A 21,974-nucleotide genomic window follows, 5' to 3' on the forward strand; every position below is an offset into this window, starting at 1 on the left:
TCCATGGGAGCCTGAAAATTAAGTGAAGGAACACTGAATGCAAAACGCTTGCAATCATGAGGGCTTAAAGGAATAGTAAAAAAGCAATCCTTCAAATCAACAACTATAAGGTGATAGTTCCATGGAATGGCAGTAGGAGAAGGAAGTCCTAGCTGGAGAGGACCCATAATTTCCATAGTCTTATTTATTGCTCTCAAATCTTGTAATAGCCTCCAGTTTCCTGATTTCTTTTTAATGACAAATATAGGCGTATTCCATGGACTATTAGATGGTTCAATGTGCCCAAGCTGTAGCTGTTCCTGTACCAATTGAGCAGCTGCCCTAAGTTTCTCCTGAGAAAGGGGCCATTGGTCTACCCATACAGGATTATCTGATTTCCAAGTAATTGGGTCTGCACAGTGCATTATTGGGGTAGCAGGAGCTACCAAGGCCCCTATGCAAAATTTTGATATCCTAATCCATGCCTTCTGGTATTGGGTGCCACTTCTATGGGGGTGAGAATTTCTTGCTGTTCTTTCCCTAGACCCTTAGTGGGCAAAAATCCCTGATCAAGCATTTGAGTGCTAACTAAACTATTAGGACTGACAAGCAATGCCCCCATATTTTTCAAAACATCTCTACCCCACAAATTAATTGGCAATCCAGGGAGCACATAAGGCTGAAAAAATCCAGAATGACCTTCTTTATCTTCCCATTGTAAAAAACTAGAACTTTGTTGAGGGGATTTACTCTGCCCTATACCTTGTAATTCTGTGGCTGCTGCATGAGTGGGCCAGGAAGGAGGCCAATGTAGCTTTGCAATAACAGATACATCAGCCCCGGTATCTAAAAGCCCTTTAAATTTACGCCCTTGTATTGTTAGTTCCATTTCAGGGCGTTCCTGACCTATTTTTTGAATCTAATAGGCAGTATCAGTGGAGCCAAATCTTTGATTCTCTTGGGGTCCCTTTAGCAGGGTTTGGCCTTGTCTTAAAAGAGGTAAAAGGATTAATTGAGCAATTTTCATATCAGGGGAGATAGTGACTATATTCCTCAAAGTGTGAGCCATTACTTTAATTTCCCCTGTATAATCAGAGTCTATCACTCCAGGAAGAACAAAGAATTCCCTCATAGTTAAACTACTTTTGCCTAACAAGATTCCTACTGTGTTACTGGGAAGTGGCCCAAAAATTCCAGTGGGTATGGCTTGAGGTCCCATCTCTGGAGTCAATACGAATTGGGAGGTGGGACTGAGGTCCAGTCCTGTACTGCCTGTTGTTGCCTGGGATAGTTGGGCAATGTTTGGCCTGCTGGAATCTGAATTTGCTGAGGAAACACTGACATTGCCCCTATTGTTTGATGGGGCCGGGGAGGGCCCCATTGTCCGTTTCCCTGCTCTGCGGTAGTACATTTAGGCCTCCCCTTATTTTTCCAATGTTTCCCATGTCTACAAAGTGGGCAGAGGTCCGGAGCCTTAAGGGCTGGCTGTCCTTGAGGGAGAGGCCAAGACCAATATCCGGGGAAAGCAGGGCAGTTTTTAGCAAAATGCCCCAAACCCCCACATTGAAAACAGTTTCCACGGGCAAAAGTACTTCCCTGACCTTCCTTCCTTTGCTTGTTCTGTCCTTTATCAAAATTTTGTCCTGGAAATCTTGCCTTATTACCTGTGGTAAAGGCAAGACCTTTCATGTATGAAGGCCCAACATCAGCGCAAATTCTAATATAATCCTCTATATCTCCCTTCTTGCGGTGAGGCCGAAGTGCAGCCTGACAAGCAGAATTAGCATTTTCATAGGCTAGTTGTTTTATTAAAACCTTTCCCACATTTTTATTCCCTACTATTCTTTCAACTGCTTGAATTAGCCATGAGACAAAGTCTTGAAATCACTCGTCTGCACCCTGCCTAATTTTACCAAATTCTTCTGGTTTGGTCCCTGGAATAGGCAGGCATTTCCATGCCTGTGTGGCTAGCTGATTAATTATATCATAAATAGCTGGTCGATATTCTAATTGAGTTGCCATATGGGCATACTGTCCTCTCCAGTTAACATATCTACAGTAACAGCAACCTCCTCTTGCTGATTTTTCTCATCCAGCTCTATAGCCTTTTCATGAAAGTTTGACTTCCACAACAGATAATCACCCCCAGAGAGACAAGCACGAGCAATCGCCTTCCAGTCATTTGGGGGAAGAGCCTTTGCACTAATGGTATCTAATAAACCAAGTGTAAAAGGAGCAGTAGGCCCACACTGAGCACAAGCAAGTTTAAGCTCTTTCAGAGTTTTAAAAGGTACAGGTTCATGTTCTCGCACTAGTCTCCCTGTATCATCCTGTCTTTCCACAATAGGAAAACAGGCAAAGCCATCTATTGTTTCCCCTATATTTCGAGCCTGGTCTATAGATTGTTGGAGAGGAGATTTCCCAGATTTTGAGCTATAGACTATGGAATCAGCCCGATAAGGGAATGGAGGAGCAGAGGGTTGAATGTAGGAAGGAGCTGAGGGCAGCGGAGGCCCCGCGGCTAAGGCAGCCATAGCCACGGATTTTTTATCCCCCCTGTCATCCTCAGACTTCAAGTTATCCTCATATTCACATCCCTCTGTTTCCGGCTTACCCTGATACTCTTCAGACAATGATTTGTCTTCATATGGAAACATTTTTACATAAAGGTCCCTTACTTTTGACCCTATCTGTCCCATATTCTTTTACTCCCAACTACACTTTCCCCAAAAACTTTCTTTACTCACTGTGCGCACTTCACTTTGGGGAGTTCCGTCACCTTCCTTCAGTTTTAGTTTCCTCGTACTCAAGTCCCTGTTCGGGCGCCACTTGCCGCGGACCAGCACAGCTTCCAAATAACGGTGCGGAATTAAGGAAACACACTTTGTCAGAACAAAACCGATGGGACCGGGAGGACTCCTCAAACTGCCTGGCAGCATCTGAGTGCCTCACAGCCTCAGTTCACTTTATTATATGGACCTATGCATATCAAGGACCCTGATACAAAGTTGCACATCAAAGGCTAAGACAGGAACTCTCCCAAGGCAAAAACAGTATACATTAGTGAATTTTACAAACATCTGAAAACAAAGGGTCAGAGGAAGGGTATGTATTTTGCTTCCTGCAACCCAAGGAAGGAAGTGGAGTGGGTGCAAACACAAAGCATCAAAGCCAAATATGGAGATGGAGGGGGTAGAACTTAAGCCCCCTGCCAAGCCTTGAATCTATAATGGCTTTTTGCCATTACCGGTCCACAACAGCAGAGAAAAGTGTGGTAGTTTCTAAAAAAAACTAAAACACATAACTATATGATCCAGCAATCTCACTTCTAGATATATACTCCAAAGAATTGGAAGCAGAATCTTGAAGAAATATTTGTATACCCATGCTCATAGCAGCATTATTCACAATCATCAAAATGTAAAAACAATCCAACAACTATCAACAGTTGAGAGGACAAACAAAATGTGGCATATACAATAATGAAATATTATTCAACTTTAAATAAGAAGAAAATTCTAACACATTCTAAAATGTGGATGAATGTTGAGGACATTATGCTAAGTAAAATGAGCCAGTCACAGAAAGAACAAGTACTGTATGATTCCATGTATGTGCAGTACCTGGAGTAGTCAAATTCATAGAGACAGAAGGTAAAATGGTGGTTGCCAGGGGTTGGGGAGAGGGCAGAATTTAATGGCTATAGAGCTTCATTTTGGGACAATGGGAAAAATTCTGGAAGTGGGTTTTATAAGAATGTGACTGTCCTTACCAATACTGAACTGTACATTTAAAATGGTTAACAGTTGACATTTGACAGACATATATAACGCTTCATGCAAGACTGAAAGGGTGAAAATTCTTTGTGAGTGCCCATGAAACATTTAGCCAACACTGACCATATGCTGGACCATAAAGCAAATTTCAAGTGATTGAAATCATTAAAGTATGTTCACTGACCACAGAGAAACTAAGCTATAAATCAACTAAAAATAATAAAAAAAAGAAAAATCCTTAAATGTTTGGAAATTAAGCAATACATTCTTAAGTTATAAAACAATATATTTCTAAGTTACCCTAGCATTAAAGAAGAAAATAAAAAAACAAAGAAGCATATAAAATTAGATATGTTTTTAATTGAATAATAAAGAATGACATGTAAATATGAGATGCAGTTAAAGTAGTGCTTAGAAAGAAATTTATGACTTTATTTTTTTATTGAGGTATAATTGGCATATGACATTATATTAGTTTTGGGTGTACAACATAATGATTTAATATTTGTATACAATACAAATAATCACCATAAGACATCTAGTTACTATTCATAACCATACATAATTACAATTTTTTTCTTTTGATGAGAACTTTTAAGATTTATTCCTATCAACATTCATATATAAATGCATATGTTAGAAAATAAAAAAGACTGAAATTTTAACATTTAGGTATCTATTTTTTTTTATTTAGAGAGAGAGAAGGAATGGGAAGAAGGGGGAAGCATCACCCATAGTTGTTGCTTCCCATATGTGCCTTGACTGGGCAAGCCCAGGTCTCAAACCAGCGACCTCAGCGTTCCAGATCAACTCTTTATCCACTGCACCACCACAGATCAGGCTAGGTATCAATTTCAAGAAGTTATAAAAATGATAAATTAAACCTAAAAATGTAAAATAAAGACATGAGCAGAAATTATTGAAAAAGCAGGTAAACATTAATGGGAAGAAAATCAGCTACAACACAAAGAAGACTGCAGGTGTTGGCAAGGAACAGTTCTCAGGCCCAATTCAGCCCAACACCCGTTTGAATATGGGCCATGAACTAAGAATGATTTTCACATTTTTAAATGTTTGGGGGAAAAACAAAAGAAAAATAATATTTTGTGACACGTGAAATCCAAAGTTCAGTGTACCTAAATGTAGTTTTATTGGAACATAGCAGCGCTCATATATTTACATATTGCATATTGATGTTATTAAAATACAATGGCAGATTGAGCAGTAGTGAGCAACTGCATGGTCTGCAAAGACTAAAATATTTTCTATCTGGTTTTCACAGAAAAAGTTTTCTGATTCCTGGAATATAACAATGCTTGGGCACATAAAGAATATTTCAAAACTACCTGCTGAGCCTGACCAGGTGGTGGTTCAGTGAATAGTGTCAGCCTGGGATGCTGAGGACCCAGGCTTGAGAACCTGAGGTTGCCGACTTGAGCATGGGATCATAGATATTTTGACCCATGGTCACTGGCTTGAGCCCAAAGGTTGCTGGCTTGAGCCCAAAGATCATTGGCTTGAAGCCCAAGGTCACTGACATGAGCCCAACGTTGCTGGCTTGAGCCCAAAGATCACTGGCTTGAAGCCCAAGGTCACTGACATGAGCCCAAGGTTGCTGGCTTGAGCCCAAAGATCACTGGCTTGAAGCCCAAGGTCACTGACATAGCCCAAGGTTGCCGGGTTGAGCCCAAAGATCACTGGCTTGAAGCCCAAGGTCACTGACATGAGCCCAACGTTGCTGGCTTGAGCCCAAAGATCACTGGCTTGAAGCCCAAGGTCACTGACATGAGCCCAAGGTTGCTGGCTTGAGCCCAAAGATCACTGGCTTGAAGCCCAAGGTCACTGACATGAGCCCAACGTTGCTGGCTTGAGCAAGGGGTCACTCACTCTGTGGGAGCCCCTTGGTCAAGGCACATATGAGAAAGCAATCAGTGAACAACTAAGGTGCTGCAACGAGAAATTGATGCTTCTCATCTCTCTCCTTTCCTGTCTGTCCCTATCTGTCCCTCTCTCTGACTCTATCTCTGTCAAAAAGAAAAAAAAAACACTATCTGCTGATTAAATATTTTTAAATGAATAAACAAGCAACTAATCAATTTACATACTTTGAAACCTCACTACATTAGATACGGCAGTTTGTAGTCTACAACTTCAAAAATATTTATTGTGGAAGGGCCACCTTTACACAAGAAGCTTGATAAGCCTGTTCTATAGTACCAAGGCAAAAAGAGAAAAAGAAACAAACAGAGGAATTGGAGAGACAAAAAGATTTAGAGACACAAAAGGAAAGTGAGAAAGTACAAATTATCAATAGCAAGAATGAAAATCCTACAAGATATTATGAACAACTTCCTGACAATACTATGAAATTTTAAGGAAGTAGACATATTCTATATCAACATAACTTATCAAAACTTATTAAGAAGAAATAGAAAATCTTACCAAGAAGAAAAAGTGTATCTATCACAGTAAATGAATTTATAAGTAAAAATCTTTTCACAAAGAAAATTCTAAGACTTGATGGTCTCATTGGTAAATTCTTCCATTTGTTTAAGAAATATCAACATTATAGAAATTTTTGAAGAGTCTAAAAAAGCTCCTTTTTAATCAATTTTATGAGTGCCATATAAATGATATAAAAATCTGACAAAACATTACAAGAAAGAAACATTACAGGATAATTTACATATACATTATAGATACTTTTGGACAAACAATATATTTTAAAATAAGAAATTAAAAGACCTGAAAACAAAAACAGAAATATACTTTCTTAAAAGTCAAATATATAAAATTTCAAATTAAAAGATCCCATCAAATACCTAGCTGAAAGGATGAAAAACTAAACAAATATCAAAAGAATTTCAGGAGGTGAGGTAAAATGACACTACCAGAGAGAAAAACAGATGCCATGTAAATCATTCACAATCAAAATGGCATCAAATACCTTATATGAACAACAATAGATACAAAAAGATAATATAATATGTTTTAGAAATTTTGATGATTTCCACTATATAATTTTATGCCAGGTAATTTACCAAACAATTAATGAAGCTGCTCAAAACCTAAAACATGTATCTCTCATTCAACATTTCTCAAGAAACTACTAGAGAACCTGTCTCACCAGAAGTGAACATAAGCCAAGGAAAAGGAAGACTGGGATACAGGAAGCAGGGACCCAAAGGAGAAAACTCAAAGGAATTCCTGAGTGACACAGCAGGGTTAGAGAAACTATGCCAGGTTGCAGCAGATGTACTGAAAGCTCCAGCAGAGTTAACACCAAGAACAGAGTGAAGCAAATAAAAACGAGAGATGGACTTGAGTATAAATGCTGTTTTGACTGTTTTTACAGCTTTGTAGAAAATTTTGGGAAAGAACTATTATAGCCCAAAGAAAAGTAACCAAATGAAAAATGAGATAATTACCAATTTGACAGGAATGGAGAAGGCTATTCAGGAAAGGAAATTTAATCATAGTACACCAAATGGCTCAGTTGTAAACATATTTGCATAGCTGTAATAACACTGAATACTAGCTTACCCCAAATTGTGATAACTCAATTGGAAGAATGGGTAGAGGATAGGTACAGGGGATAGTGGATGTAAATGAACTAAATCACTAGCTTTCTTAGTAGGAAATCAGTGGAAAAATCAGTAGATAAGTATAGAAGTAGTGGTGCATGTTATTTAGAGGCAATTACCAGAAGCAGCTAGAATTGAAAGTGTTTTTCTGGAGGGGGGGATGGGAAAATGAAGGACAGAGGACAGCTACTTTTTATTATAAGTTTTATTTAGCATATGTTCTACTTTGATTTTTATAAAAATTGGAATTTTAAAAACTGAGAGTATGCTTTTGCTTTGACAATTTAATATTATAGATACCAGGATTGAGCCCAATTTCAATGGCAGAGAATTATGGAGCTTTATACAGTGTATATATATATGTGTGTGTGTGTGTGTGTGTGTGTACATATATATATATACACACGTGTATACATATATATATGTATGTGTGTATATGTATGTGTGTATGTATATATGTGTGTGTATATACAAATATATATATATTCACTCCAAAGCCCACGCTGCACCACTGACATCACAGGACAGTTGCCTATAAAATATATACAAATATATATATACACACACATGTATACATATATATATTTATGTGTGTATGTGTGTGTGTGTGTTGAGAATACTTTTTCTTTCTTTATTGATCTGGAAGCCAAAGACAGCTTTGTGTTAGAGAACTTTTTTTTTTTTTTTTTTTTTTTAATTTTCTGAAGCTGGAAACGGGGAGAGACAGTCAGACAGACTCCCGCATGCGCCCGACCGGGATCCACCCGGCACGCCCACCAGGGACGACACTCTGCCCACCAGGGGGCGATGCTCTGCCCCTCCGGGGCGTCGCTCTGTGGCGACCAGAGCCACTCTAGCGCCTGGGGCAGAGGCCAAGGAGCCATCCCCAGCGCCCAGGCCATCTTTGCTCCAATGGAGCCTTGGAGGGGAAGAGAGAGACAGAGAGGAAGGAGGGGGTGGGGGGTGGAGAAGCAAATGGGCGCTTCTCCTATGTGCCCTGGCCGGGAATCGAACCCGGGTCCCCCGCACGCCAGGCCGACGCTCTACCGCTGAGCCAACCGGCCAGGGCCGTGTTAGAGAACTTTTTAAGGACAGGCAAAGAGTAACATATAACTTTCTGAGAAAATAGTATCTTCCTATTTACAGCTATCAGGTTTAGTTTAGTTCATTTTGATTTGCAGAAGTAATTTATAGACAGCCAATTTTTAAAGGTAAGAGTTTCTGCTTGGAACTAGATTTTGCATACTAGGTTGATTAAAGTGTTCTGTAGTACCTATAAAACAATAGTCCTAAATGAAAGAATAACATTAAATGTAGTGTAATGTTTGAAGAAAAGTTCTGAACAAGTAATGAGTATTTGACTTTTTTCTTAATTGACAGGAGAGGAGATAGAGAGACAGACTCTCACAGGCACTCCCACTGGGATCCACCCCGCAACCCCTGTCTGAGACTGATGCTCTGCCTATCTGGGGCCCATGTTCGCAACTGAGCTATTTTTAGTGCCTGAGGTAAGGCTCCATGGAGCCATCCTCAGCGCCCAGTGCTGATGCACTAAAACCAATTGAGCCATGTCTACAGGAGGGAAAGAACAAGAGAGAAAGAGAGAGAGAGAGAGAGGGAGGGAGGCAGAGGAGAGAGTGAGAGAAGTGGGGAAAGCAGATGGTTGCTTCTCCTGTGTGCCCTCTGGAAATCAAACTGGGACTTCCACAAGCCCAGTCGATGCTCTACCACTGAGCCAACTAGTCAGGGCTAGTATTTAACTTTTTTTAAAATTTGAAATACAACTTTATTCTGATTCTAAAGGAAAAGGAATGGGAATAACAGTAACAAACAAGGATTCATACTGAATGTTATGATGCCACTGCAGCAGTCTTATACTTGAAAATCAATATGGAAAATAACTATGTTGCCAAAATAGCTAAATGTGCGGGTCCAAAAACTGAAGATATTTTTTAACTGCCTTATTCACTCCAAAGCCCATTAATATCTTTCAGCATCCCAAAGATCAAGCACAGGTTTTGCTTAGCTGTATAATAAAATGGCAAACACGCTGCACCACTGACATCACAGGACAGTTGCCTATAAAATCAGACTTCTGACGCTGGATTCCATCTGCCCTTTCCCATAGACTGTCATTGGGGAAACACTGGTCTGAACAACCTCTAGATCAGGGGTCCCCAAACTACGGCCCGCAGGCCACATGCGGCCCCCTGAGGCCATTTATCCGGCCCCCGCCACACTTCCGGAAGGGGTACCTCTTTCACTGGTAGTCAGTGAGAGACGCAAAGCATGGCATCGCTCACATACAGTACTACTTCCAGTGACGTGGGATGCACGCCTCACGGCTCCGGAAGCACGTCACATCACTTGTTACATCTGGCAGTGACAAATATGGAACCAGACATTGGCCTTCTCATTAGCCAAAAGCAGGCCCGTAGTTCCCATTGAAATACTGGTCAGTTTATTGATTTAAATTTACTTGTTCTTTACTTTAAATATTGTATTTGTTCCTGTTTTGTTTTTTTACTTTAAAATAAGATATGTGCAGTGTGCATAGGGATTTGTTCATAGTTATTTTAAAGTCTGGCCCTCCAATGGGCCAGAGGAACAGTGAACTGGCCCCCTATGTAAAACGTTTGGGGACTCCTGCTCTAGATCATGCTCATACTGTGCTGCCAAGGCCGGTTCCATGACAACCTCTGGTGGAACAAGAGCAGGCATGGCGACAAACTCCAAGTTAGGGTCTCCAATTAGTTTTCTAGCAAGACAAAGGAAAGGCTTTTGAAAGCTGTAGTTACTTTAAAAAAAAATTATTATGTTGACATGGCTTCAAGTGTCCCACTCAATATAACACCCTCTACATGCCCCATGCAAAGTCTCTTTCCACCTCCATTTCACCCTCCTTTTTCCCCCTTCCTCCATCTCCCTCTCCCTTTCCTTCTGTCTATTGTTGTCTGTATAGATGTGCTATGTATACATGATTTTGGCTAATCCCTTCACCTTCTTTAATCCAGTCCCCTTTTTCCCCTTCCCTCTGACACCTATCCATCTGTTTACTGTGACCCTGCCTCTGTTTCTATTTTGTTCCTCAGTTTATTGTGTTCACTGGATATAAGTGAAATCATATGGTATCTGTCTTTCTCTGCCTGGCTTATTTTACTTTCCATAACAATCTCAAAATTTTACTTTCGGCAGAAATGTTGAAGTACTGAAGATACTTGATTTGTCCTTAATTTTCCTGTCCTTAATATCTCTTTTGTTGTAACACAACACAATGGGACGTTTTCACACACTTGTACCAGATCTCTATGCCAGTTAGACACATTCTTTTAAGTACTTCTCGAAGTTACAACAAACATTATAATGGTACACGGGCTTGGATGTGATAGCTGTCTCTCAGTCCACCGAACTTCTTCTGGCCCACTTTGTCCCATATAGTGAATTTAATAGGCCTTCTGTTGGCGTGGAGCCCAAGGGGATGAACTTCAACAGAAGGCATATTAATGCTATAGCAATGCTACTTCCAGAACCATCTCCAGGTCTATGTGACTGAAAATTATTTGACTTTCAAACTGCTGGATGGCACATAATACAGAAGAAGTAAGAATAGGATAAGTAAATAGCTGCTGTCAGTTAAATTAAATTATATGACCAAGACAGAGAAACGTTTCATAGGTGTTGATTTATAATCTAAAATAATACCATAAAACCACCTATAGTGACAAATAACCCTAATACCACAAATCATCCCGATGTGCAGAAGTCAATATGTGCAACATCGAAGAGATATATAAATTGACATCTATTCTTTTGGTCACATTAACGCAAATAGGCAACATCTCTAAACATGAAAAATAATACAAAGACAGCAATGCACACTTTCCACAGCTATTCAACATAATGTCAAGAGATCTACCCAGAGTGATTAGGCAAAAAAAAAAAAAAAAAAAAAAAAAAAGAAAGGAAGGAAGGAAGGAAGGAAGAAAGAAAGAAAGAAAGAAAGAAAGAAAGAAAGAAAGAAAGAAAGAAAGAAAAGATATCCAAATTGAAAAGGAGGAGGTAAAACTACCTCTGTCCACAGAGGACATGTTATATACGTAAAACTCAAAGATTTCACCAAAAAACTTAATAGAGCTAATATATAAATTCAGCAGTTACCAATACAAAATTAACACAGAAAACCTTTTCTTTTTCTGTACACTAACAATGAACAATTGAAAAGGAAATTAAGGAAATAATTCCACTTAAAAGATAAAATACTTAAGGTTAAATTTAGCCAAAGATGCAAAAGATGTATATACACGTACATTTAAAACTATGAAACATTGCTCAAAGAAATCTAGGATGATAGTAATACATGGATCATATACTTAATATTATTAAGATGACAATACTTCACAAACAATCAACAGATTCCATGCAATCTCTGACAAAATCCCTAGGTTGTTTTTTTCTCATAAATAGGGAAACCCATCTTGAATTTCATAAAGAATCTCAAAAAGACTCCACATGGCTTAAAGATTTCTTTAAAGAGAAGAACTAAGCCAGAGAACTCACACTTCAGTATTTCAAAGTTACTAAAAAGTTATAGTAATCAAAATGATGTGATACTGGCACACTGGCAGACATGTAGACCAATGGAATAAAGTGGGCCAGAAATAAACTTTTATGTTTAGGGTCAGTTGATTTCTGATGAGGGTGCCAAAACCATACAATGGAAAGGGCCATCTTTTCAGCAAACAGTTATGGGAAAACCAGACATACACAGGCAAAAGAATGAAATTGAACCCTTACTTTAAACTAGATACAAAAAATAATTCAAAATGGATCAGACTTAAAAACTAAATTTTTAAAACTTTTAATAGAAAACATATTACATGATATTGGTTTGGCAATGATTTCTTGCTACTGAAAGCACAAACAACAAAAGGAAATAACTGGCTGACCTGGTGGTGGTGTAGTCGATAAAGCATCGATCTGGACACTGAGATCACCAGCTCAAAACCCTGGGCTTACCTGGTCAAGGCACATATGGGAGTTGATACTTCCTGCTCCTCCTCTCTTTCTCTCTCTTTCACTTTTTTTCTCTCTCTCCTCTCTCTATAAAAATGAATAAGTAAAATCTGAAAAAAAAAAGCATTCTAAAAAAATTAAAAATTGATATATTAGATCTCACCAAAATTTGAGGAATTGGAACCCTGGGAAATTACAAATGGGAATGTAAAATGGTGGTCTCTGTGGAAAACAGTTTGGCAGTTCCACTCATAGACAGATACTCAAAAGAATTAAAAGCAAGGACTCAAACAAATATTTTTTGTGTGTGTGACAGAGACAGAGACAGAGAGAAGGACAGATAGGAACAGAGAGACAGAAAGGGAGAGAGATGAAAAGCATCAATTCTTCTTTGTGGCTCCTTAGTTGTTCATTGATTGATTTCTCATTTGTGCCTTGACCAAGGGGCTACAGCAGAGTGAGTGACCCCTTGCTCAAGCCAGTGACCTTTGTTCTCAAGCCAGTGACCATGGGGCCATGTCTATGATCCCACGCTCAAGCCAGTGACCCTGCGCTCAAGCTGGTGAGACCATACTCAAACCAGATGAGCCCGTGCTCAAGCCGGTGACCTCAGGGTTTCAAACCTGGGTCCTCTGTGTTCCAGGCTGAAGCTCTATCCATTGCACCACCACCTGGTCAGGCTCAAACAAATACTTTTATACCAGTGTTCACAATATTATTTACAATAGCCATAAAGAATAGAAAAAATCCAAATGTCTATAATATATGAATACTTGAAAGGAAATGTAGTATATACATATAATGGAATATTTTTCAGCCTTAAGAAGGAATGAAATTCTGACACATCAATGAACCTTAAAGACATTATTATGGTAGATTATATATACATAGGTGGACAAACCTAGGTTTACAGTTATTTGTATGGAAAAAGACATGCAGGTTATGATTATTACAATAGCTTTATTAACTCAAAAGAATGTTACAACTGTAAACCTACTTTTGCCCACTCCTGCATATATTTGGCCTTTGTTACCAATTCTTGGCACTGAGTTCCTAAAGCTTTAAATTTACCTGAGTGTCTCCAGTATGCTAATGAGATGACTCAATGGGGTATGGGGAACTAGAGATTAAGTTCGATCACCAGTGGCCAATGATTCAATAAATCATGCTACAAGGAGGTTTGGAGGAGCTTCTATGTTGAACACCTTGATGTGCACCTAAAAAAGATGTGGAAGCTGTGCTCTATATACTCCCATACTTTATCCTCTTCCATTTCCTTGTTCCTGAGTTGTAGTATTTATAACAAAACTCTAAGTATAGCACTTTCCTGAGTTTTATGAGTTGTTCTATTGAACTATCCAATAGGGGTTGGGTAGGGAGATGTCATGGAAACTTCCAAATTTGTAGTAGGCTAGGCAGAGGTGGGAATAGCCTGGGTGTCCCATTTGCAACTAGCATCTGAATAGGGCTGTCTGGTGGGCATTGATGCTCCTTACCCTGTAGGGCCTGTGGTAACTCCAGTACTTAGTGTTAGAATTGAAAAGAATTGTAAGACACCCAGTTGCTATCAGAGAATTAAAGAATTGTCATTGGAACTGTGTCGTTTGGTCCCTGAAAAGACATTAAATAATTATGCTAAGTGAAACAAGGCAGACACAAAAGGACAAATATTTGTATGATTCTGGTTAGAACAGGTAAATTCAGACAGAAAGTAGAATGGTGGTTGCCAGGGGCTGGTGGGTGGTGAATGGGAACTGTTGTTGAATAAATAGAGTTTCTATTTGGAATAAAAAAGTTCTAGAAATGAATAGGGGTCATGCTTCTACAATATTGCAAATGTATGTTGTAAAGCCAGTTGCCGCGGCCACCATCACAGCCACCTGGCCCATGCAGGTTCGCATTTGACTTGGACAGATGGTAATGAAACAATGAAGTCAAGAACTGGTGGGCCATTACCTTTTAATCCTAGCTTGCACCCGGCGGGCAAGAAATACACACAGTGGGAAAACACTTCCCTTTCCATTCAGGGCTCCCAAAGCCACTGACTTATCCGAGTTTCCTAGAATCAAAGGTTTCTAACCTCACCAGCCTTATTCACCTCTGTTCCCCATCTCCTTCTGTGGGTCAAATAAATTTGCAAATATGATATATGTGTTTGCTCGCTTATAGTTTGCATTGGGTTTGGGAGACAGGCTGTGGGCAGGCAGGATTCTTATAGCCTAAGGCAGGGGTCCCCAAACTATGGCCCGCGGGCCACATGCAGCCCCCTGAGGCCATTTATCCGGCCCCCGCCGCACTTCCGGAAGGGGCACCTCTTTCATTGGTGGTCAGTGAGAGGAGCATAGTTCCCACTGAAATACTGGTCAGTTTGTTGATTTAAATTTACTTGTTCTTTATTTTAAATATTGTATTTGTTCCCATTTTTTTTTTTTTTACTTTAAAATAAGATCTGTGCAGTGTGCATAGGGATTTGTTCATAGTTTTTTTTATAGTCTGGCCCTCCAATGGTCTGAGGGACAGTGAACTGGCCCCCTGTGTAAAAAGTTTGGGAACCCCTGGCCTAAGGCTTAGTTTTAAAACTTTCCCCACACCCTTGACTGTTGCTTGTAAAGGGGTGGTGCACTCTTATGAGTAATCCCATTATGCCTCAGATGACTGACTTTGTATTGGAGACTTCCTTGTTTGTATATTGGATTAAAGGTTTGGATTTCTATACTATAAAATGGGGCAGACCGAGAGCTTGCTCTCTCTCAGTTCATGAGATAAGCATTAGAGAGGAGAGCAGAGAAAGGCCATGTGGAGGAGAGGTGAAGCAGCCAAGATGGCAGAGTGCTGAGGGAGAAGCCAGTTTGTGCAGAGAGGAGATGAGGAACAGAGGTGAATACGGCTGGTGAGGTAGATACCTTTAATTCTAGGAAACTCGGATAAGCCAGTGGCTTTGGGATCCCTGAATGGAAAGGGAAGTGTTTTCCCACTGTGTGTATTTCTTGCCTGCTGGGTGCAAGCTAGGATTAAAAAGTAATGGCCCACCAGTTCTTGACTCCATTGTTTCATTACCATCTGTCCAAATCCAATGTGAACCTGCACAGGCCAGGCAGCTGTGATGGTGGCCGTGGCTACTGGCTTTACATCTTCTCTCTGCACAAACTGGCTTCTTCTTCAGCACTCCACCATCTTGGCAGCTTCTCCTCTCCTCCCCAAGGCCTTTCTCTGCTCTCCTCTAGAATGGGCTCCTCTGGCCCATTTTATAGTGTAGAAATCAAAACCTTTAATCCAATATACAAACAAGGAAGTCTCTGATACAAAGCCACTTATCTTAGGCATAATGGGATTCCTCATGAGAGTGCACCACCGCACATCATGCAATAGTCAAGGGTGTGGGGAAAAGCTTAGTCTTAAAACTAAGCCTTAGGCTATAACGACCCTGCCTGCTTACAGCATGTCCTCCATACCCAATGCAAAAACTATAAGCGAGCAAACATATACATCATATTTACAAACTTATTTGACCAACATATGTAATGCCAGTAAGTTGTATATTTAAAAAGAGCTAACATGGTCAATTTTGTTATGTTATTTTACCACAATAAAAAGTAACAAAACTACATTTTAAAAACAGTAATCATACACACAAATACAAAAGCTCACCCACCTAACCTTGTAAACAGCTATTATATCAATAGTTCACAAATGTTAAATTTCAGAGGGTTTTATATTTAAATTACTTAAAAGTATATGCATAATCCTTTGAATAAAACATGAATTTTAAAGCTCAAACTGATAATAAATGGGGGGGGGGGGTTGGAAAATTCTTTTCTATAGCAGAATGCCAATTAATAAATGTAGAATAGTTTTCTATTACACTTTTGGTCAAGTAGCTCAGTAGATAAAATGTCCTGGTGCACTAAGGTCGCAAGTTCAATCCCCAGTCAGGCAACGTGAGAGAAGCAATCAATGAGTGCACAACTAAATGGAACAACTAAATGGAAGAATGAGTTTATGCTTCTCTCTTTCTCTCTCTCTCTCTCTCTCTCCTTCCTCCCTCTCTCTCTCTCTCCTCTCAAATCAATGGATTTTTTAAAAAAAAGAAAGTCACACTCAGAGTATTAATTTATTCAGGCAATAGTCAAGTCAAGAGATCCTAAAGCAGTGGATTTGTTTAGAAACAAATATTTACATGGTCTCAAAGTATCTCTCAATAAACATCTATTACAAAGAGAAAAAATAACAGAGCAGAAACCTGGTGGGTGCCATTTCAATCAAGTAATCAGTTACTACCATTACTAACAACACAAAACAAGATTATGGGCCTCCTGATGTAACACACTAGGAAGAGCACAGCATTGTTTATGTAGTGTTTCTGATAGAATGCATAATCTGAACCAAATCATTATGAAATATCAGAGTAAATTGAAGGGTTATCTACAAAACAAATAGTCTGTCTCTACAAAACAAAAATGTCAGTATCATTAAAGACAAAGAAGGGTTGAGAAATCATTCAGATTAAAGGTGACTACAGAGATAGGAAAACTAAATGCAATGTATGATCTTGCTATAAATCATGAATCAAGAAGAGAAATTAATATACAGGATATTATTGAAATAACTGAAATTTGAATCCAGTTTTTAGATCAGATGATACTATTATATGAATGACAAATTTCCTGATTTTTATTTTTTCTTTTTGTGGTACTATTAATGAATGGCCTTAGAGTTTAAGGTAAAGGTAATGGTCATGTTATCTGCAATATAGTAATAGGTGATTCAGAAGAAAAAAAACAGAGGGATGTGGAGAGAGATAGGACAAGAGGTGCTCAAAGAGAATAAAATAAATGTGCCATAAAAATCGTGTGCAGAGTATTTGGGAGTACTGTGCACTGTTCCTGCTCTTTTATTAATCTGAAATTGTGTCAAAATGAGAGATTTTTTAAAGTATGAAAGATTTCCCATAAAAGTGTGCGATGTTCATGCTTCTGGAGAGTCCTAGCTTTCATCAGATTCTAACTTGTGAACACTCCCTTCAAAAAAGGTCAAGAACATCTCTTTTCCGTTATTACTTCTATTTCTATATTTAGTCATATTCCCTCATTCTTCTAAATAGGGTTTAGATTGAAAGAGCCATGATAAAGATCTTATATTAAACAGGACAGAGAGCTTTCCTATTAGTCCGAGTAACAGAGAATGAAAAAAGATTTTAAATAAAGCAGTAAAACTTAACTGCTGTAAAAAAAATAATAAAAACACTTTGGCTGTATTATCAGTGAATTCTGTTTTCTTGTTTTTAAAACCCAATAATTTACTCAAAAACATTATCTCATTCATTTTATGATTTATTTATTCATTTTAGAATTATACATGGATTTTAAACAAATACTGCACACTGATAAAAGGGGGCAAAAGCTACAAATAATCACTAATTGACTCTTTATTGAAATTAAAGTATTTATAACATTAAAAAGTAAGATTTATTGCCTGACCAGGCATTGGCACAGTGCATAGAACGTTGGTCTGGGACACTTGAGCATCTGCGTTCGTAACCCCGAGGTCACCAGCTTGAGTGCAGGGTGATCCGATTCGAGAGCAGGCTCACCAGCATGAGCACAGGATCCCTGGTTTGAGCATGGGATCATAGCCATGACCCCATGTTCACTACCTTGAGCCCAAAGGTCACTGGCTTGAAGCCCAAGGTCGCTGGCTTGAGCCCAAAGTTGCTGGCTTGAGCAAGGGGTCACTGGCTTGGCTGAAGCCTTCCAGTCAAGGCACATATGAGACAACTAAGGTGCCACAATGAAGAGCTGATGTTTCTCATCTCTCTCCCTTCTTGTCTGTCTGTCCCTGTCTGTTCCTCCCTCTTTCTTTCCCTTAAAAAAAAATAAAAGAAAAAAAAGTGGCTGAGATCCACAAATGACTGTAGGTGAGAAATAAATCAGTTTAAAATAAGAAAATAAAAATGTCCATATTACCCAAAGCTATAGATTCAATGTAATTACTATCAAGATACCAATGGTATATTTCACAGAACCAGAAGAAATGTTCCAAAAATTTATATGTAATCATAAAAAAACCCAAATAGCTTAGCAATGTTGAGAAAGAAAAACAAAGTTGGAGGAATCACGCTACCCTGTATCAAACTATACTACAAAGCCACAGTAACCAAAACAGCATGGTACAGGCATAAAAATAGACATACAGATCAATGTAACAGAATAGAAAGCCCAGAAATCAACCCATTCCTTTATGGTCAATTAATATTTGAAAAAAGAGCCAAAAATGTACAAAGGGGTAAAGGCAGTCTATTTAATAAATGGTGTTGGGAAAATTGGACAGATATATGCAAAAGTAAATAAATAAAACTAGACCACCTTCTTACATCATACACAATAACTCAAAATAAACTGAAGACTCAAATATTAGACATGAAACTATAAAAATCCTAGAAGCAAACACAGGCAGCACCTGACCCATGGTGGCACAGTAGATAGAATGTCAACCGGGGACACTGAAGTCCCAGGTTTGAAAACTCGAGGTTATCAGCTTGAACGGGAAGTCACTGACACAATCCTAAGGTCAAAGGTTGCTGGATTGAAACCCAAGGTCTCTGACTTGAGCAAGGGTTCACTGGCTCTGCTTGAGCCCCCAAGTCAAGGCACGTATAAAAAGCAATCAATGAACAATTAACATTACACAACCACAAGTTGAGCCTTCTCATCTCTCTCTCTTACCATCTCTCTCAAAAAAAACAAAACAAAACAAAAAACATAGGCAGTAAAATCTCAGACATTTCTTGTAGCTATATTTTTTGAGATATATCTACTCAGGCAAGGGAAACAAGAGAAAAGATGAACAAATGGGACTACATCAAACAAAAGTAAAATTTTTGCATAGCAAAGGAAACCATCAAGAAAAGACACCACACTGAATGGGAGAAAAGACAGCTCACTGAATGGAAGAATATCAGATGGAGATATCTGATAAGGGATTAATATCCAAAGTTTTTAATAAACTCAACACACACACAAAAAAATACCATTAAAAAAATGAGCAAAAGATTGAATAGATACTTTTCTAAAGAGGACATACAGATGGCCAAAAGACAAATGAAAAGATGCTCAACATCACTAATCAAAGAAATGCAAGTTAAAACCACAATGAGACATCACCTCATACCTATCAGATTACTATCATCAATAAATCAATTCAAACTAGTGCTGGCAAGGGTGTGGAGAAAAGGAACTCTCATGCACTGTTGGTGGAAATGCAGACTGGTGTAGCCACTGTGGAAAGCAGTATGGAGTTATCTCAAAAAGTGAAAAATGAAACTGCCTTTTGACACACTGATTCCACTTCCAGAAATTTATACTAAGAAATTCAAAGTACTAACTTGAAAAGACATATGCACCCCAATATTCACTGCAGCTTTATTTATAATACCCAAATTTGGAAATAACCCAGTGACCATCAGTAGAGGAGTGGATAAAAAGGCCGTGGTACATTTATTCAATGGAATACTAACTACATGGCCATAAAAAAAGATCTTACCTTTTGTGACAGCATAGATGGACCTGGAGGTCGGTATGCTAAGTGAAATAAGCCAGTCAGAGAAAGACAATAGCATAAGATTTTACTCATATGTGGAATCTAATGAACAAAATGAACAAGCAAAATAAAAACAGATTTATACATAGAGAGCAGGCGGACAGCTGTCAGGTGGGGGGGGGGATGTGTTGGAGGAGGGAGATGGGAGGGACAGAACAAAAACATGGACAAAGAGAAAAAAACTCATGCACACAGACAACAGTGTGGTGATTGCCCACGGGAAGGGGAGGGCTGTTTGAGGAGGACCTGAGGGAATAAATGATGGATGAAGACTTAACTTTGGGGGGGGGGGGGGTGAGCACACAATATGGTGTACAGAGATGTGTTGTAGAATTGGGCACCTGAAACTTGTATAATTATGTTAACCAGTGTCACCCCAATAAATTCAATTTAAAATGAAATAAGAAAATGTCACATATGTAATTTAACAAGAAAATGAATTGCAATTCATCATTACTTTTATTTTTCTTAATGTTTTATACATTACACATATCACACATACATATACACTTGTTATACAAAAATATATACAAAAATCCAAGTAATTTAATATCTTAAAAATGGAGAGGGAGATATTGCATTGATTTCTGGTACTATTCAGTTTAAATACTTTTGAAATTCAGATTTCAAGGACACAACAAATCAAAAGCCACTAATTTTTCAGAAAACATTGTGTTCAAATAAATTCATCATTCAAGTATGTTTTTATTAAAATAATAACCATCCATCTGACCAGTTGCAGAGTCAAACTGAATAAGCCATAATATTAAGCAAAAGCAGAGCTTTCCTTAACTCTGCTTTCATCAGCCTAGTATCAGCTTCTAACATGAAATGCAGCACATACTAGTGACTTTTAACCTTACCGTAATTTTTAACTTTACACTACTAATGCCATATTTTAGGGCTGACAATGCACAGTACATATTATATTGTTTGTTTACAGATTCTCATTATATATAACAACTAGAAATTTTACTTTTTCTAATTTCTTTTTCATTCATTTGAACAGTACATCTTTTTCTTTGTGCTTGGTAACTTGATATCATACCTGAAGGAATAATTTAAACATCCTATGGACAAAATATATATATTAAACTTCTAAAGATCTTGGTATTGTTTAATTAATTCAGTTATATTTTCAATTCTATAGTTATCAATTACAGCAAATATAAAGAATTTAAAATAATATCCCTAACCATAGTATTAACATGTTTTTTAAAAAGTAAATTGTGGCACAAAAACATGATGTGATTTGCCCAAGGTCATGAAAGAATGAAAGGCAAAAAAAAGCATTTTTTTTTCTAACTGAAGTGTCTATACTAACCTTAGGTTATACCATCTTGCAAACTTAGCTCAGTCTAACATATACTTAGCGCAGTAGATACATTATTTATGAATGTCTGTTTAACCTATATTGCTGTTACTAATAAACTTAACTCAGTCTATATGTTTATCATATATTACTACAAATTTATAAAAAGGAACATGATCATTTTCTGAATTATTAGGCATGTAATGAGTTCTTGTTTAAATTTGACATGACTGAATAAAACAATTTACAATACAATTTCAACCAAGTTCAGCAAAAGATGCTTATTAACATGATTTTTACAAAAATACTAATTATAGATCCTACAAAAGAAGTAGACAGTACTATAGACAAACTAATATGAATATTTTAAGTTGTCTTTTAGTGCAATGGTTTTCAATCTTTTTATACTTGGGAATGGGTTAAAACATGAGAATTATTCCAGAGACCGCTAAGGCAGAAATCACCCTGAGAATAAGTTCTGTAATCTTCATATAACCTCAGGGTGGTTAACTCTTTTGCAGACTGGCATGATATTTCTGGTGGACTGGTCCACAGATAAGCAGTTGAACACATTGTTCTAGTGGATCTTTTGATTTTTATGAAAACGTTCTAACAAAGCACTCATAATGTTTCCCGGTATTCTTTGGTGCTTATCAATCAAAGCTTGAACAGCATTCTTCGTCTATTAAGAAAACAAAAGAGAAGCCATGATTC

General features: G+C 38.2%; 1 protein-coding gene across 3 annotated transcripts in view; it reads right to left on the reverse strand.

Annotated features, from left to right (window-relative positions):
• Positions 1–20,396: 20,396 nt before the first annotated feature.
• Positions 20,397–21,974, reverse strand: part of TMEM68 (transmembrane protein 68) — a 41,610-nt gene continuing 40,032 nt past the window's right edge. For all 3 annotated transcript variants that reach the window (XM_066266138.1, XM_066266135.1, XM_066266136.1), the window contains one exon: positions 20,397–21,942. In XM_066266138.1, the coding sequence (XP_066122235.1) occupies positions 21,838–21,942 (105 nt within the window). In that variant the 3' untranslated portion in view covers positions 20,397–21,837. The remainder of the gene's footprint in view (positions 21,943–21,974) is intronic.

Source organism: Saccopteryx bilineata, chromosome 3, assembly GCF_036850765.1.
Source record: "Saccopteryx bilineata isolate mSacBil1 chromosome 3, mSacBil1_pri_phased_curated, whole genome shotgun sequence".
In the NCBI taxonomy this organism is placed as follows: domain Eukaryota; kingdom Metazoa; phylum Chordata; class Mammalia; order Chiroptera; family Emballonuridae; genus Saccopteryx; species Saccopteryx bilineata.